We start from the raw sequence: 13982 nt of genomic DNA, 5'->3' as shown, positions 1-13982 counted from the left end.
CAGATGCACCGGATATGCATCATCGCTGTTTGTTATCTTTTTGTATTTGTAGCAGTTTATGTGCTTTTGGGGGAGGTTTGCGACCAGCGGTTTACCTTCTGCTCATCCATCAGAGGATGAGCAACACTTCTCTATATCATGATGTACAAAACCAGATGCGACTCGAGACATCCTCCTTGGCTAATGATCCTAAATAGCAAAAGTCAGGCTGTGCACAACCGAAAGAAAAAGAGAAATCTGCAGTCTTTCAATACAACGCTTTTGTCCGAATATATGTCGGGTTAATCCTCAGGAAATCGCTGCAAGTTTCTGCTCGGCCTGAGAGGTGCTCTGAAAATTTGGAGGCAATAATCAATGTATGTCTCTGCTTATCTGTCTTTCATAAATCCATTGTGTTGATAAGATGACTTCATAACGTCTCACCCTTCACTCACAGTCCCACGGTGGTGGGGGACTTGGCGAAGAAGATGCTGGGCTTCAACCTGAGCACCAAGCAGACACCAAAGGAGGGAGTCAAGGTCAAAACGGTGAGTTCCTGTGTTGAGTCACACACACAGCTCTCACACCATGCTTTGTTTTATTTCGGTGGTGTTACACCTCCATTACAAGGTGCTTTTCAGGGCAATACCGCCGTCCTGTTGATGGCATGGAAAGAAACATGCTTCTCTTGTTGTGGTTTATTATTTTTTCTCTGTGGTAGACGACTGTAGGTTTTTCCTATTTAGTTTTACGGTCCACTGCCATAAATAAAACATGAACCCATGTCCACTGTGAATTCTAAGTGTTTAGTTTAGCTATTTCTATGTGCCTCTAACAAGCAGAATTATTAGCTTCCACATACGCACCGTGCGGGCGGCAAGGGCCTCGGCAAACCCTGAAAACACGCATTTCAGGTAATGAAGTCCCCCTGCCCTGTGGCTTGTCTGCCCCCCACTCCCCCTCCCCACTGCGCTCCATCTCTTCCTACCCCTGCTCTTTTCCCTCAGTCTTTTCCTCTCCTGTCGCTCCTCTTAACAGAAATATGTCCTAGAGCTCTCCATTAAGAGCTGCTTTCATTCTCACCAGCCAGCCGCATAGCTCTCTCCCCCTCCGCTCCTGCCCTTACTGCTATGTTTGGGAACACGCTCACGAATGTCACTTTGCAGAGGAAATTCCCAGCCACTAGATCAATGCAAAGGCACAAGGGCAGAATTTCTAAATGACTAAACCGCAGGGTCGATGATCGACCACCGAGACGTAGTACTCCGGGCTCCGACGCTGTTACAACCGGCCTGTGGGATAACAACCAGTAGTCCGCTGTCAACCTGCCAGTGAAACCCCTGTCCATCCCACTGCACCACAGAGCAGGGCAAAGTGCTCCCACACTACGACTGAGAACAAGGGCAGCAGCCATCGTGGCTCCTGGCTCGGTTACACGGCTCCGCTGTCAGAGGGCACAGAAGGAACCAGGAGACGAGATGGATGAATAAAGAGGACACGGGGAGTGGAGGGCAGCACCGGTGTTGATGGAGGCTACTGAGATGGAGATCAGTCTGGATGTGGACACGTTCAGTCTGAAGAGAGAGACGAGCCCAGACAATATGGGAAGCAATTCTCTGCCACGGATAGAGCGATGGTTGCAGATGAGGTTGTTGTTGTTGTGCGGACAGAAAAGGCCGTATATTCTGCTTTTGGCCGGAGAGGATTGTCGACGCCTACTCGGTGGGGCAGAGCAACACAGCTGGAGGGCTGGCCTTGTCAAACGTCTCATCAAACCGCCCTGACTAATAGGAACAACACTGCATCCACACTGCTGTGTGTCTGCCATGCTCCATATTCAGCTCCCTCATTGCACTCCCTGTCTGACTCTGTCTCAAACTTTACTTTTATTCGACTTTTGTCGGATAAACTCAGGGTTCGTCAATCATTCAGGTCCCCTTGTTCCCACGTACACCGACATCCTCCCACTTCCCTTCGTCTATCTGCAGTCTCGGCAATCCACTCAACGTTGTTCCTTATGGTCCTCTGACCCATGGCCATGTCCAGGTGATGGTGGCCGAGGCCCTGGACATCACCCGCGAGACCTACTTCGCCATACTGATGGACCGCTCGTGCAACGGGCCGGTCATGGTGGGCAGCCCCCAGGGAGGCATGGATATCGAGGAGGTGGCCGCCAGCACCCCGGAGCTCATCTTCAAGGTGAGTTCATACCGCCGCATTACAATTTTAAATTGGTTTAGGGCATAGAGATGCAATCAGCAAAGGCCTCAAGTCGATAGACAGCAGCCATTCGTTCTTATTGCAAAGCTGCCTAATGGCCACCGCAAAGACACTGCCATTTGTTTTGTTGTGTGTACCTGCATGGGAGGCAGGAATACCTTTTTTGAATTGATCCTTTTTGGCACAATGAAATGTAAAGCCGATTTAACCATTTTTGTCAAATGGTTAAATAGTGAGTCAAGAACTGAGACCTGTTTTGGCATCGCTCTGTTGGTCCAGTGGTACTGCTGGGCCAGTAGTTCTACTAGGCCATTGATTCTACTGGGACAGTGGTTATACTGGGACAGTGGTTGTACTGCGTCAGTGGTTGTACTGCGTCAGTGGTTCCACTGGGCGAGATGTACATGTAGTTCCAACACTGCCCCCCGTTGACAGCTTCTTGGTTCCATCCCCCTATCTACGCAAGCTGCCTCAGGCATCTTCACCGCAGTATCTCCAAACCTCTACCTGCTCCGTAATGACATGAATCTGTATTCACAGTGAGCAGCTCGGGATGAAAGCGTCTCGTAAAATACTAAACAGTGCGATTTACCATCAGCCCAACAGCGAGGCCTGGCTGTTTATTTAGTTGATCCGAGAAGCCAGATCCCGCGTTGAGGAATAATTCTGTCGCACGAGGTTACCTGTGCAAGCTCATCAAAGAGGCATTGAGCGAAAGCTTTTGCCACAGTGAAATTTACAACCCTCTGAACAGCCGCCGTGGATCCGACGTGGAGCTGAGCATAAGTAACTGCAAATAAAGACAGAAATAAATGACACACCCCGTTGATTTAACGACTTCTTTCACCCATTAAGTCCCAGAGGATCTCTCTAAGCGTCAATGCTGTGAAAGTCCCATATTTAAAACATAGACGCTGTGTCGTCTCCAATCTGCCATGTATTCTCTGTTTCACGTTAACATTCACTGTCTTTTTCATTTGAGGTTAAATGTTCAAACCTGTTGGTCCTTCGGTTCTAGTGGCTACCAACGCCTTTGTCCCACATACGTGTTATGATTCCTGTGTTTTCTCTTCTCTTGCAGGAAGTCATCGATATATTCGAGGGAGTTAGAGAGGATCAAGCACTACGCATGGCATTCAATTTGGGTTTCAAGGGACCTCTGGAGAGACAGGTAATGCGCGCTGCTGGAAGCTTCCACTGCTCCGGTGCAGAGGAACCGAAACACGCATGTTGGAACACAGCAGACATTCACACAAAAGGCTCCGCCGTGGATCACGGCGCTTCACATTTGGATGCTCGTAGCAGTCATTTTACTAGTCCCCCTACCAGATGGTCTATTGTCATATCTGGCAGAGGGGTGTTTGGCCGTATTTCCCCATGCCAGGCTAAGTGAGTTTAGATAACTATTTGGGGTGTTCATGATATTCAGCAAGCACTGCAGTGTTCTAGACAGTGCTTTCTGAACATTCTGAGGGCTGCGTTATAAACCGGCAGTTTCATTTTGGTAGGATGATTAATTGAGCTCCTGAACAACGTGTGTGTGTGTGTGTGTGTGTGTGTGTGTGTGTGTGTGTGTGTGTGTGTGTGTGTGTGTGTGTGTGTGTGTGTGTGTGTGTGTGTGTGTGTGTGTGTGTGTGTGTGTGCACTCATGCGCAACATGTGTGTGTGCACACTCATGCGCAACATTCAAAGTGAGGAGAAATCCGTCCTCGAGCTCACTCTTAATTCATGGTGAAAGTGGTTTGCGGTGTTTTATTGCCTGTGCGAGGTGGGCCGGGTGGCAGGGAGACGAACTTCTGGGTAATTACTGTCCTGTGTGGCTTTTCGCAGGCGGCAGATCAGATTAAGAAGCTCTATGATCTCTTCCTGAAAGTCGACGCCACTCAAGTCGAAGTGAATCCTCTGGGAGAGACTCCCGAAGGACAAGGTACGGTGTACACTGCTCAGGGTTGATACGAGTGTGGGTATGCGTTGGTGCTGCTTAATATGTGCAGCTGAATACATTCTTTGACTGTGAATAAGTAGACTTGTTCACATTTCTTAGTATAACCATTGGTAGTCTCAAATTATGCTCTGTGATATTTCCTTATCCTTTTAGAATAAAATGCTACTTTCTTTTCATTTTTTTTGCTTGCTTATTCGTACATGCAAATGCAATCGAGTTACAATTCAGATTGAGTATATAGGCTCACAAAGCTTTAAATGCACGAAAGCTCATGTGACTGAATTAGAAGCAGTCATTTGGTTTTCAATTGGACCTAACGTGGAATTACTTCTCCTTTTCATATCATGTTGCTCATTAAATAATGGCACACAGGCAAACTTCTTTCACTAACTGAATGAGACACTACAGATAGCTTGAGATTGCCCAATGTCCCTCATGGACTGTATTCATACAAAATCCTAATATCCCTTCAGAGAGGCTCCTGAATTTTGGTATTATCCCGGTCTACTACCACACAATCTTCAGTTTCTTACATCCTGTGTGCTGTGCACGCCAGTTAACAGTCCCTGGAGTGGGGAGGATAAAAACATGACAAGAATATCAATGACACAGAGAATAAATATGTAATAAACATAGATACGTTTGGACGAATAACTTGACAGAGCAATACCCAAAACATGTAACGGAAACAAATATCCCTCTTTGGGAAGTCTCTCGCTCCCCCTTGCTCCTCGCTGTTAAACTGCTGATACTGAGGGTCCCACCTTCTCTCTCCGTTAGCGCTTATTTGAAGAAACACATTCCAGGCATGCGGTCATGAGATGTTTACGCCTGGGTACTTGGTGAGAGCTTCCATATATGGTCGAGATAAAAAAAAAAATCAAAGTAAGCGTACACCTTAAAATGTCATAGGTGATGTCTTTATGTGATAGAACATGGTGGGAACGATGTTCTATGTTCGAATCCCAACTTATATATTTTTACTAACTTTAGCAACTCGAGCAATTACCAAAAACGAAAACAAAAATCACTGAGGACAATAGAGAGTGAGTCTGCCAGACTTCAGTCCCGCTCGTTTTAACTTGGCCAAAACAATTATTTTGCTCCTCACCAAATTGGGGGAAATAAACAAAGCATGAATGCCCATGAGAAGAATGTTCCGTCCTCACTAATTGCTGCAAGGTTTCATCTGTTTTTACCCATTAGAAAAATAACACTGAACTTGCCCTGAACTGTTATGCTCCCGTAGTTAGTACCTGCGGTTGTCTTGTCTGCAGTGTTGAAACCTGGTTACGCTGCACACTTCTTCCCAGACAGGCTACAAAACACTGGAATGTTTCAGGTCTTTGATGTTTTTATTTCTTCTCAAAAACGGCTTGCTGATGTGCAAGTGGTTGCCATCACAGTTTGATGAGATACGTTTCATAATTCCTTATGAATTTTGCTAGGCCGCCAAAGCTAGCACACAAAAGAACACTAAATACTCTGCGTGCCTGGTAGACCTCAAATCAACAGATGCCAGATCATCTTTCATTCCGAGGGAATTTAAAGTTATAATCTTAATTCTAATCAATTTGCTGATTTTGAGGAGGAATTTTCTGAGGAAAAATACAGATAGTTACCGCTTGCTTCTGCTAGCCATGAACAAGTATATCTGTGTATTACTGATAAGAGATGTATGTGTCTATTCATCAATGTGTGCTTCCCAATCATTGCATCTACCAAATATTATCTATTTTCTGTAATTAATATCAGATGTATGTTTCTCAACCACTTCCTTTGGTCTCTTCGCAATGCATGATCGCTTGGAAGTGTAAAAATGCAATGCCTGTTTAGCAGTACAGCCTCATCCTTTCGGGGGTTGTCAACATAAGCCTCAGTGTGCCAACCCGTGAAATAATTAAGCCTAATGAGACTGAGGGGACATCCGCAGCTTCAGTTTAAGCTCTAGTGTTTTGTATCCATTTTTCCTCTCTAGAAATGTTGGTTTCAGTGTCTGTTTCTACTTTTTTGTAATTCTGTCCATCTGGTTGTCGTGTGTCCCTCTGTCGTGTCTTCCCTTCCAACAACTCCCGATCCCTCCCCTAGTGGTTTGCTTCGACGCCAAAATCAACTTTGACGACAACGCAGAGTTCCGTCAAAAGGCGGTGTTTGCCATGGACGACATGTCGGAGAGCGACCCCACCGAGTCGGAGGCGGCCAAGTGGGACCTGAAATACATCGGACTGGACGGAAACATCGCCTGTTTCGGTACGGTCACAGGAAGACGCACGCACACACACACACACACACACACACACACACACACACACACACACACACACACACACACACACACACACACACACACACACACACACACACACACACACACACACACACACACACAGGGGTCTTGCACGCCATAAAAAGTGATCAGCGGCCGTTTAAACCCCTTCTTGAGCCACACCTGAAGGGTCCCTGGGGTAATATGAGTCCAGCGCTCTGAATGCAGTAACACAAGTGAGGCGGTTGTGGGTTGAAACTTCGAGTCAAAGGAAAGGCTGCCCGGGCTCGGCATTACAAACGGCTTCCGGAGGACTCCAGGAGGAGTGCTGCCGTAACCGTAACCAATGCATTCTAATTATCCGTAATCCGCCCAGAAAGTCTCCAGTGAGCCAGATTGTTAGCATTCTCATTTAGCACCCCCTCTCTCTCCATAAATCAAAGCGTTAACGGTGTACCGCGGTTCTAACAGTTGCTCCCACTAGCCCCTTAAACACATTAGACCTGTTCCGTTAGCCAAGTAACCCCCCACTCAACACCCCCTTGTTTGGGACTACTGTGGATGGCATCACCGCCAATGGCAACTCTGGCCCGTTTGAACAGCAAAAACGGCAGGTTTTTAGGGGCCTTCAGGTTCCTGTTCTCTATAAATCACCACCACTGTTACTGACAATTTTTAAGGCACGTTTCCCTTTCGTTGAGGCCTCTGTCAGGGAGCCTGACCGGAGCCAGGCTCACTTGGCTAAACCAAATGAGGGAGGACGGTTCGCACACTGAAACACTTGGCTGTCGGGTCGCTCAGCATGGGGGCCACACACGGGCGCCAGGCTGAACGGCCACAGTGGGCAGCAAAAGAGCGCAGCCAGAGCGCTCATAATCAAAGCGCGCTGCTCTAAAGTCAAGGGCACAAAAAGGAACAGCCATAATCCACTCTATGGCAAAGTGTTGGATGTCACTGATTAGAAGACGTGGAGCCGCGTCGGCGGCCCACGGCTCTGAATCCGTAGCTGAAGGAAACGACGTTTACGGAATGATTAAGCAAACAAAACAAAATCAACAGAACAAAGAAGCACTCTTTACTTGCTGATGGTTTAGGCCTTGAAATCAGTGCTCTAAATAGTATCGCTCCTTGTCTTAAGTGTGTGCAATGTACTTGGCACTGTTTTACATTTATATTTGTATTTTTCTGGGCTGATATTATCATGCTCAATGTCACTCAGACTCACTTGGACAATGCACATTGTTGCAGATGACACATCGTTCTGAAATGCTTACGCGTGCTCATTACCTCTGCCTTCCGACAGTGAACGGAGCCGGGCTGGCCATGGCGACCTGTGACATCATCGACCTGCATGGAGGAAAGCCTGCCAACTTCCTGGACCTGGGGGGCGGAGTCCAGGAGAGACAGGTGTACGAAGCGTTCAAGCTGCTCACCGCCGACCCAAAGGTAGAGTTCATACGATGACCTCAAGCTCATGTCTGGGGAACACGACTCCTATTCATTATATCATTCTCAATGTGTAAATAATGTGGGCAAACTGAAACGGTGGGTGCTGTGGAGCTGCTTCATACTTCCACGTCCAGTTGTGTTGGTTCATTGTACAAGGTGAACCCACCGTATATTTATGATGGCCGTGTATATATAAAGTATAAGGGCTGGATGATCCAACCGTCATTACCGTTTCTCCTGGCTTCACTAAAATGTTCCTTTTTTTAAATCAATGTGCGTTTGGTCAGTGCTCTCAAAACCAAATATTGCGTTTGTCTACATCTGTGGTAGGTGCGCGAATGCTAGGCTCTAAGTAATTTTGACCAATTCTATTTGTCTCTGATGTTTTAGTGAAACCAGGAGATACGGTTATGATGGGAGACCCAGACCAGTATGGTCCTTTTTTAATGTAGTGTATTTATTTTATTTTTTACAATAACACGTGTTGTTGTTGCACACCAGAATAGTTTCGGATTAAACGCCGGTAGTCTTATGTGCACTCACGCAAACGAAAGCACACATATGTACACATATGTACATATGTACTTCCAGAAGCACGTTGTCAGGCAACCAACAGTAAAAATCCAACAAACTCCTGTGCCTAACAAAAGTGTCAGCTTGCTGTATTTTATTGTGATGACATTTTCAGCAATATTTTTCTATACCATATTTCACTCACCTTACGCAGCCCCATATCTATAATATAATAAGGAATGGGTATGGCACGGATGATATGATTCTGTTCCAGAGTAACCAGAGTAAATATACCAGCGATGCATAATGTTTCTATAAGGGGATAAATGTTAGAAGGAAGAGTCTGACAGGCCAGCAGGCGATTCATTGGCTTAATGTCTTGCATGAATGTTTCAAACATGTCCATTAGGGATGCACCGAATATTCGGCCACCGAAAATGTTCGGCCGAAAATGGCCCAAAACATAATTTTCGTTTTTGTCCAAAGGAGTAAAAAGGCTGAAAAAATTACACCGAACATTTTTATTTTTGATAAAGAAAAAAATAAATAAAGCAACCAGTGTGGAATTAAAAAAGGGCCGCACGTAAGTTTGTTAACAACTAACTGACAATAAAGGGAGATTGAAAAAGGTCTGCATGCACTTGTAAACAACTAAATGACAATAAACGGAGATGAAAAAAGAGCCGAGCGCACCTGTTAAAAACAAAATAGGGGATAGCCGGGTCGATTGAAACACTTTTCAGTTAAACGTCTTTTTCAAAGATGGCGTTACGTATACAAATATTTTCAACATGTGATCAACAACTCACATGTGTGTTCTCTTAGTTACAAGTGTAATTTAATACATATGTTGGTTGATCTAGCTGTTTTTTAACTTTGAACCCAAGTTGACATTTGTTTCAAACGCCCCGACTAGTCGGGATGTTTGAAACACACATGTGGGACGAATGAAACAGAATATTTTAAAAAGGAACTATTGACCTTACTCTTGTTTTTATGCAACGTACCGGACAACATACTCGTACTCGTCATTGCTAAAATTTCACATAATTCCGCATAATATAAATAATAGTTTAAAATGCGTAAATGCCCGTGCGTAATTGTGCGCAATTGTCAAGATGCACATTTCGATTAAAACTCACCTTTCTTCTTTTGGTCTGCTGGAATGTTAGAAAACGTTCAGCATTAAATAAATATTTTGTATCAAATTTGTAATTAATTTTTTTTTATTGAAAAGCAAGACGAAAAAGTTTATAAAGGACATTTAATTGTTGGATTTATGCAATGGTGAAAAATTAAAGCAAAATTAATAAAAAACAGCAAAAGCCACATTCGGTATTCGGTTTCGGCTTTCGGCCAACTGTGTCAGTATATTCGGTTTATATTTCGGTTTCGGCCAAGAATTTTTATTTCGGTGCATCCCTAATGTCCATGTGTGTGTACACATATGCACGCACGCACGCACGCACGCACGCACATACGCTGCTAGGCAAAGTGGAAAGGGTCAAATTAACATTTGTTGAAGCGGTGAAACTGCCGGAATCTTTCCTCTCTATCCAGCCAGGTAACTCCTTCAGTACAAGGGCAAACGTGTTTAAAAACTAACGAGGAACGTTTCCAGAGGCTTTCAAATAGTCTTCATGACGAGTCCCCTGCCAGCCCAGCCCCACCCGACCAAACTCTCCTCTCACCAGGTCTCCTCCCACTTCCTCTTCATCCTCCTCTCCTTCATCCCCACTGAGGAACCGCTGCCCTCCCCCCTCCCCTTTGCCTGCTGCTCACAGAGACGGTGACAGGTAGCTCCTCCCCAATGGAGGAGAAGGGAGAGCAGGAGCGACAATAAGCATGGCTGGAAGCGGCATTAGCATTTCAACCAGGGGAGCTGAGAGACCTGTACTGATCTGTGGAGGGAATGTTAATTATCTTCTGTGATAACAAATTTGCATTTTTTTTCCCCCCCCTTCCTCAAGTCATTTTCTACTCCCCATCGCCATTGCATAAGCAGGAATTAAATTATACAAACATTCTGGTGAGCTGATTTTGACTGTGACTGTACAACACGATAGCATGAGTCTTTGTCTGTGAAGGTCTCCATTTGTCAACTTATTTTTGCACGGGATCATGAACAGAAGTTCCTGACTGAAACTTAGTGGAACTTGGTGTATGCTCTCTGTGGCTGTAGTTGTGGGACAGATTACTGCACAATGGCTATAATGCTTGATTTAATCAAATCCTCACCTTTGAATAAGCCTTGTTTTCTTTAAAGAGGGCAGCTACATGTGTAGGTGCTATGGAATACAACGAATACATAAAAATATATCTTAAACAATGATAATACCCCATAAAAAGGTCATATTGGTTGTTTTCTCCTTCTCTATTCTCCATTTGCTCCTTCTGTTTTTCTCTAAAGCCCCATGTCCTTGATAAATGTGTGTGCCAGCCCCAGAGATAGGTTGGGGTTAAAGCCTCTGTGGGCACTAAAGGCTTGGCAGAACCAGCAGTGTGGCCAGCTGAACGGCAGGCAGAGCCAACCTAACGCAGTAGCAAGTTAATTAGGGCCGATATTTTTAAACAAAAACATAAATAAAAACTTGTTTTTCGGAGTGGTCTTACGGTATAGCAGCATATATATGAATTATAAATCAATCAAACGTCACTTATAGCCAACCCTGCAATATATTATTGTAGTGTAATTGGCTAGCGCTGAGAATTGCCTAAAGGTCATTGTGAAAGTTGAAGAAATTCCAGTGGCTTCAACGTCTCCCTATTGTGTATATTTTGAGCTTTATTTAACATGTATTATATTTAATATTGTTGAGTTTTGGCCAGACAAGGGAAGGCTGCCATTGAGTCCCCCCCCCCCCCCCCCCCCCTCAATGTGCCAAATATGGATCTCTTGGCTGCTGCTTGGACGTCACGGACGCTACGTCCATGTTTTGAACAGTCTAGGCACTGAACCTTTTGCGTTAATGAAGAGGCAGGCGACAGAGGGCCTCCCGTTTATTGGTGACTCACTTCTTGCAACAGTTTAGGCGCCTTGTTCCGAAGCAAATCATATTGTGTCATTGGAGATCATTGGAGACGGCTTTTATGATGATATGATGTAATGGCTGTTATCTGCATTGGCTGTAAAAAAATGAATTGAAATGTAAATGATTGTGGCAGTGAAGCCTGCAGAACACTGTGTACATTGAGATATTAACTTGTATATTACTATGGATAACCTATACAGCTGAATCACATCTATCTAGCACATGAGCCTATTTTGTTTTTCGTCCATGGGCTTTGTATGCCATGTCCATTTTCTATTGTGAAAAAAAATGACTCCACTTTCTCGATTTCCACGTGTGGAGTGTTGACAGAACAGCTCCATGTATTGATGTTCCCTCCACACTTCACCTGTAGGCATGCGGTTGTAGCGGGCAGCAAATACCAACAGCCAAATAACCTTGTTATTGCCTGGTGCCTGCGCCTTGCGTGAGCAAAGTGGATGGATGTTATGCCTTATTTGGCAACCATTTTTGCTCAAAGCCTTACGGCTGTTGGTTTGTTGTGGGTTTTTTCTTTGCTCTGACTCGGTGGATTATAGTTATTTTCAAAGACAAATATGCTCATACATCTGTATGCCGATTTGAAGCTGGCTGTATGTATGTATGTGTGTGTGTGTGTGTGTTTGGAATAATTCCAGTGTGGTGGAGTAATTGTCACCTGCAGGCGTGCTGAGTGTTTCCACACGCTGTGCTGTGTTGCCGATGGTGATGGAGGCGTGAGGAGCGCGGAGGCATCGCAAAGTAAAGACACACCCTGCACCTCCGCCGAGAGGTGGAGAAGCACAGATTAACATGTTAGCATTAGCTCAGTTGACTAAACCCCTTCCCTCCTTGGGCGTGTGTGTGCGTGCGTGCGTGTGTGTTTGTGTGTGTCGGTTGTTCACACGGCATGAAGAACAATGCCTCCAGTCCTACTGCTCATTTGTTGGACCCACCCCCCCTAGGTGACGTGCAATGCTCAATGTGTCCTCCTTCACCTGGCCCGCCTCTAGTATGGTGGGTCAGCCTCTAGCATGGTGGGTCCTCCACGCGGGTGTGTTTCTACGTGGGTTCCTTAATCACGCTCTCCTATGATCATGTTAGCATATTGTGTGTGCTTTCAAATGAACGGCATCCTATCACCCCTGGGCAGAACTACAGGCTGTTTCCTTCCTTCCTGGCTCACTGCTTCTGAGTTGACTCACCTGTTACCTCCCTCCCTCCCTCCCTCCCTCCCTCCCTCTCCCTCCCTCCCGCTCCGAGCACATCGCATAGTTGCAGTAACTCTCCTCCAAGCAGCATGGTATTAATTTCTTACTTCACGTTGGCAACACATTATTTGATGCATTGTTTGGCTGATTTTATAATTTCTCCTGTGCATTTTTATTAATAAAATAAAATAACCCTCACCCTTAATATGGACTGCAGTGGGAATTAGACTAAGGCTATTTCCTTTACTTTCATTTCATATCATATTTCGGCAGTGTTGACATTCCAGGCAATATATTCATTGAAATGTATATATATTTTTCACATCCTTGGCAAATACTTTTTAAACTCTCCCCCCCCCCCCCCCCCCATGCTTTCTGTCATGGATTGGTATAGTATTTTTCTTTGCCTTCTCTTATGCTGCTGCCCTCCTGCCTTTGATCCGCGAAAATCCTGTTAAGGCCACTGGCTAGGAGTCCTCTATGGCTGTCGGCTGAGCACCTCGGGGCTCAGAGCCTGGCCCTCTCGCCCTGTATGCAGATGTCTAAACCCAGCCCTGGTGTAGCGACCAACCCTCCTCATAGAGGGCGGTTGGTGGGCTTCAGCGGTGGGGTTAACACCACAGTCTCCACCTTTCAAAACCAATATGAGATCCTGGATGGAGGGTGTTGCTGAGAGGTGGATATATACGCGAGGCGGTCGGGCTATCTAGGCAAGTCGACCTCTGTTTGATCGGCCTATGTCCTCTGTGGTGGTGTGTTTAAGACACGCACGAGTGAGGGGCAATAACACGCACTCATGTTTTCACCTCGCATCGCTTTTAGAGCTGGGCGGACACACACACACACACACACACACACACACACACACACACACACTCCAGGGATACCAGGAAACATGTCTTCAGAATGTCGGCTGTGATGTGGGAGCATAGTGCAATACTGTTTTCCAAGCTAGAGGAATCGCCGCGCCACCTGGAGACGGAAGCCCGTGGGAGCCCACGGGCCCCCAGTGCCATAAAAGCAAACAATGAGAGCAGCCTGTGAGATGGAAACAAAGGTAAAGCCGAAAGGCGGCTCACAATGTAATGGACTTTATTCCCCATTGCACGGGGTATTAGGCTGCTACTAAAGAGGGGTCCGGCCATGGAGGCAGTCGGAGTGGAGTCCTGGGTCGCATTGGGACTCTCACGCTAAGGCTGGGCTCAAGACAAAGTGGGACATTGGCAGAACATGTAGACCCTGCGATCGGTTGTGGTCGCCTGCGTCAGTGCAGAGCATCTAGATTTAAGGGGGGAAATGAGTTCTATTCTGGCTTTGCTGCAGATTTTCTTAGAGCCCATTAGAAGCCCATGATGGTGAAAGATCAGATG

The 13982-nt window shown here is 45.8% G+C and overlaps 1 protein-coding gene across 1 annotated transcript in view; it reads left to right on the top strand.

Annotated features, from left to right (window-relative positions):
- Positions 1 to 13982, top strand: part of suclg2 (succinate-CoA ligase GDP-forming subunit beta) — a 67731-nt gene that overhangs the window by 28291 nt on the left and 25458 nt on the right. Inside the window, exons 4-9 of the mRNA XM_060068232.1 lie at positions 437 to 527; positions 2026 to 2178; positions 3281 to 3370; positions 4030 to 4126; positions 6233 to 6394; positions 7714 to 7856. Of these exons, the coding sequence (XP_059924215.1) occupies positions 437 to 527; positions 2026 to 2178; positions 3281 to 3370; positions 4030 to 4126; positions 6233 to 6394; positions 7714 to 7856 (736 nt within the window). The remainder of the gene's footprint in view (positions 1 to 436; positions 528 to 2025; positions 2179 to 3280; positions 3371 to 4029; positions 4127 to 6232; positions 6395 to 7713; positions 7857 to 13982) is intronic.

This window comes from Gadus macrocephalus, chromosome 13 (assembly GCF_031168955.1).
Source record: "Gadus macrocephalus chromosome 13, ASM3116895v1".
Taxonomy (NCBI): domain Eukaryota; kingdom Metazoa; phylum Chordata; class Actinopteri; order Gadiformes; family Gadidae; genus Gadus; species Gadus macrocephalus.
The sequence above is the reverse complement of the archived record's forward strand: the minus strand, read 5'-3'. Positions and strand labels throughout refer to the sequence as shown.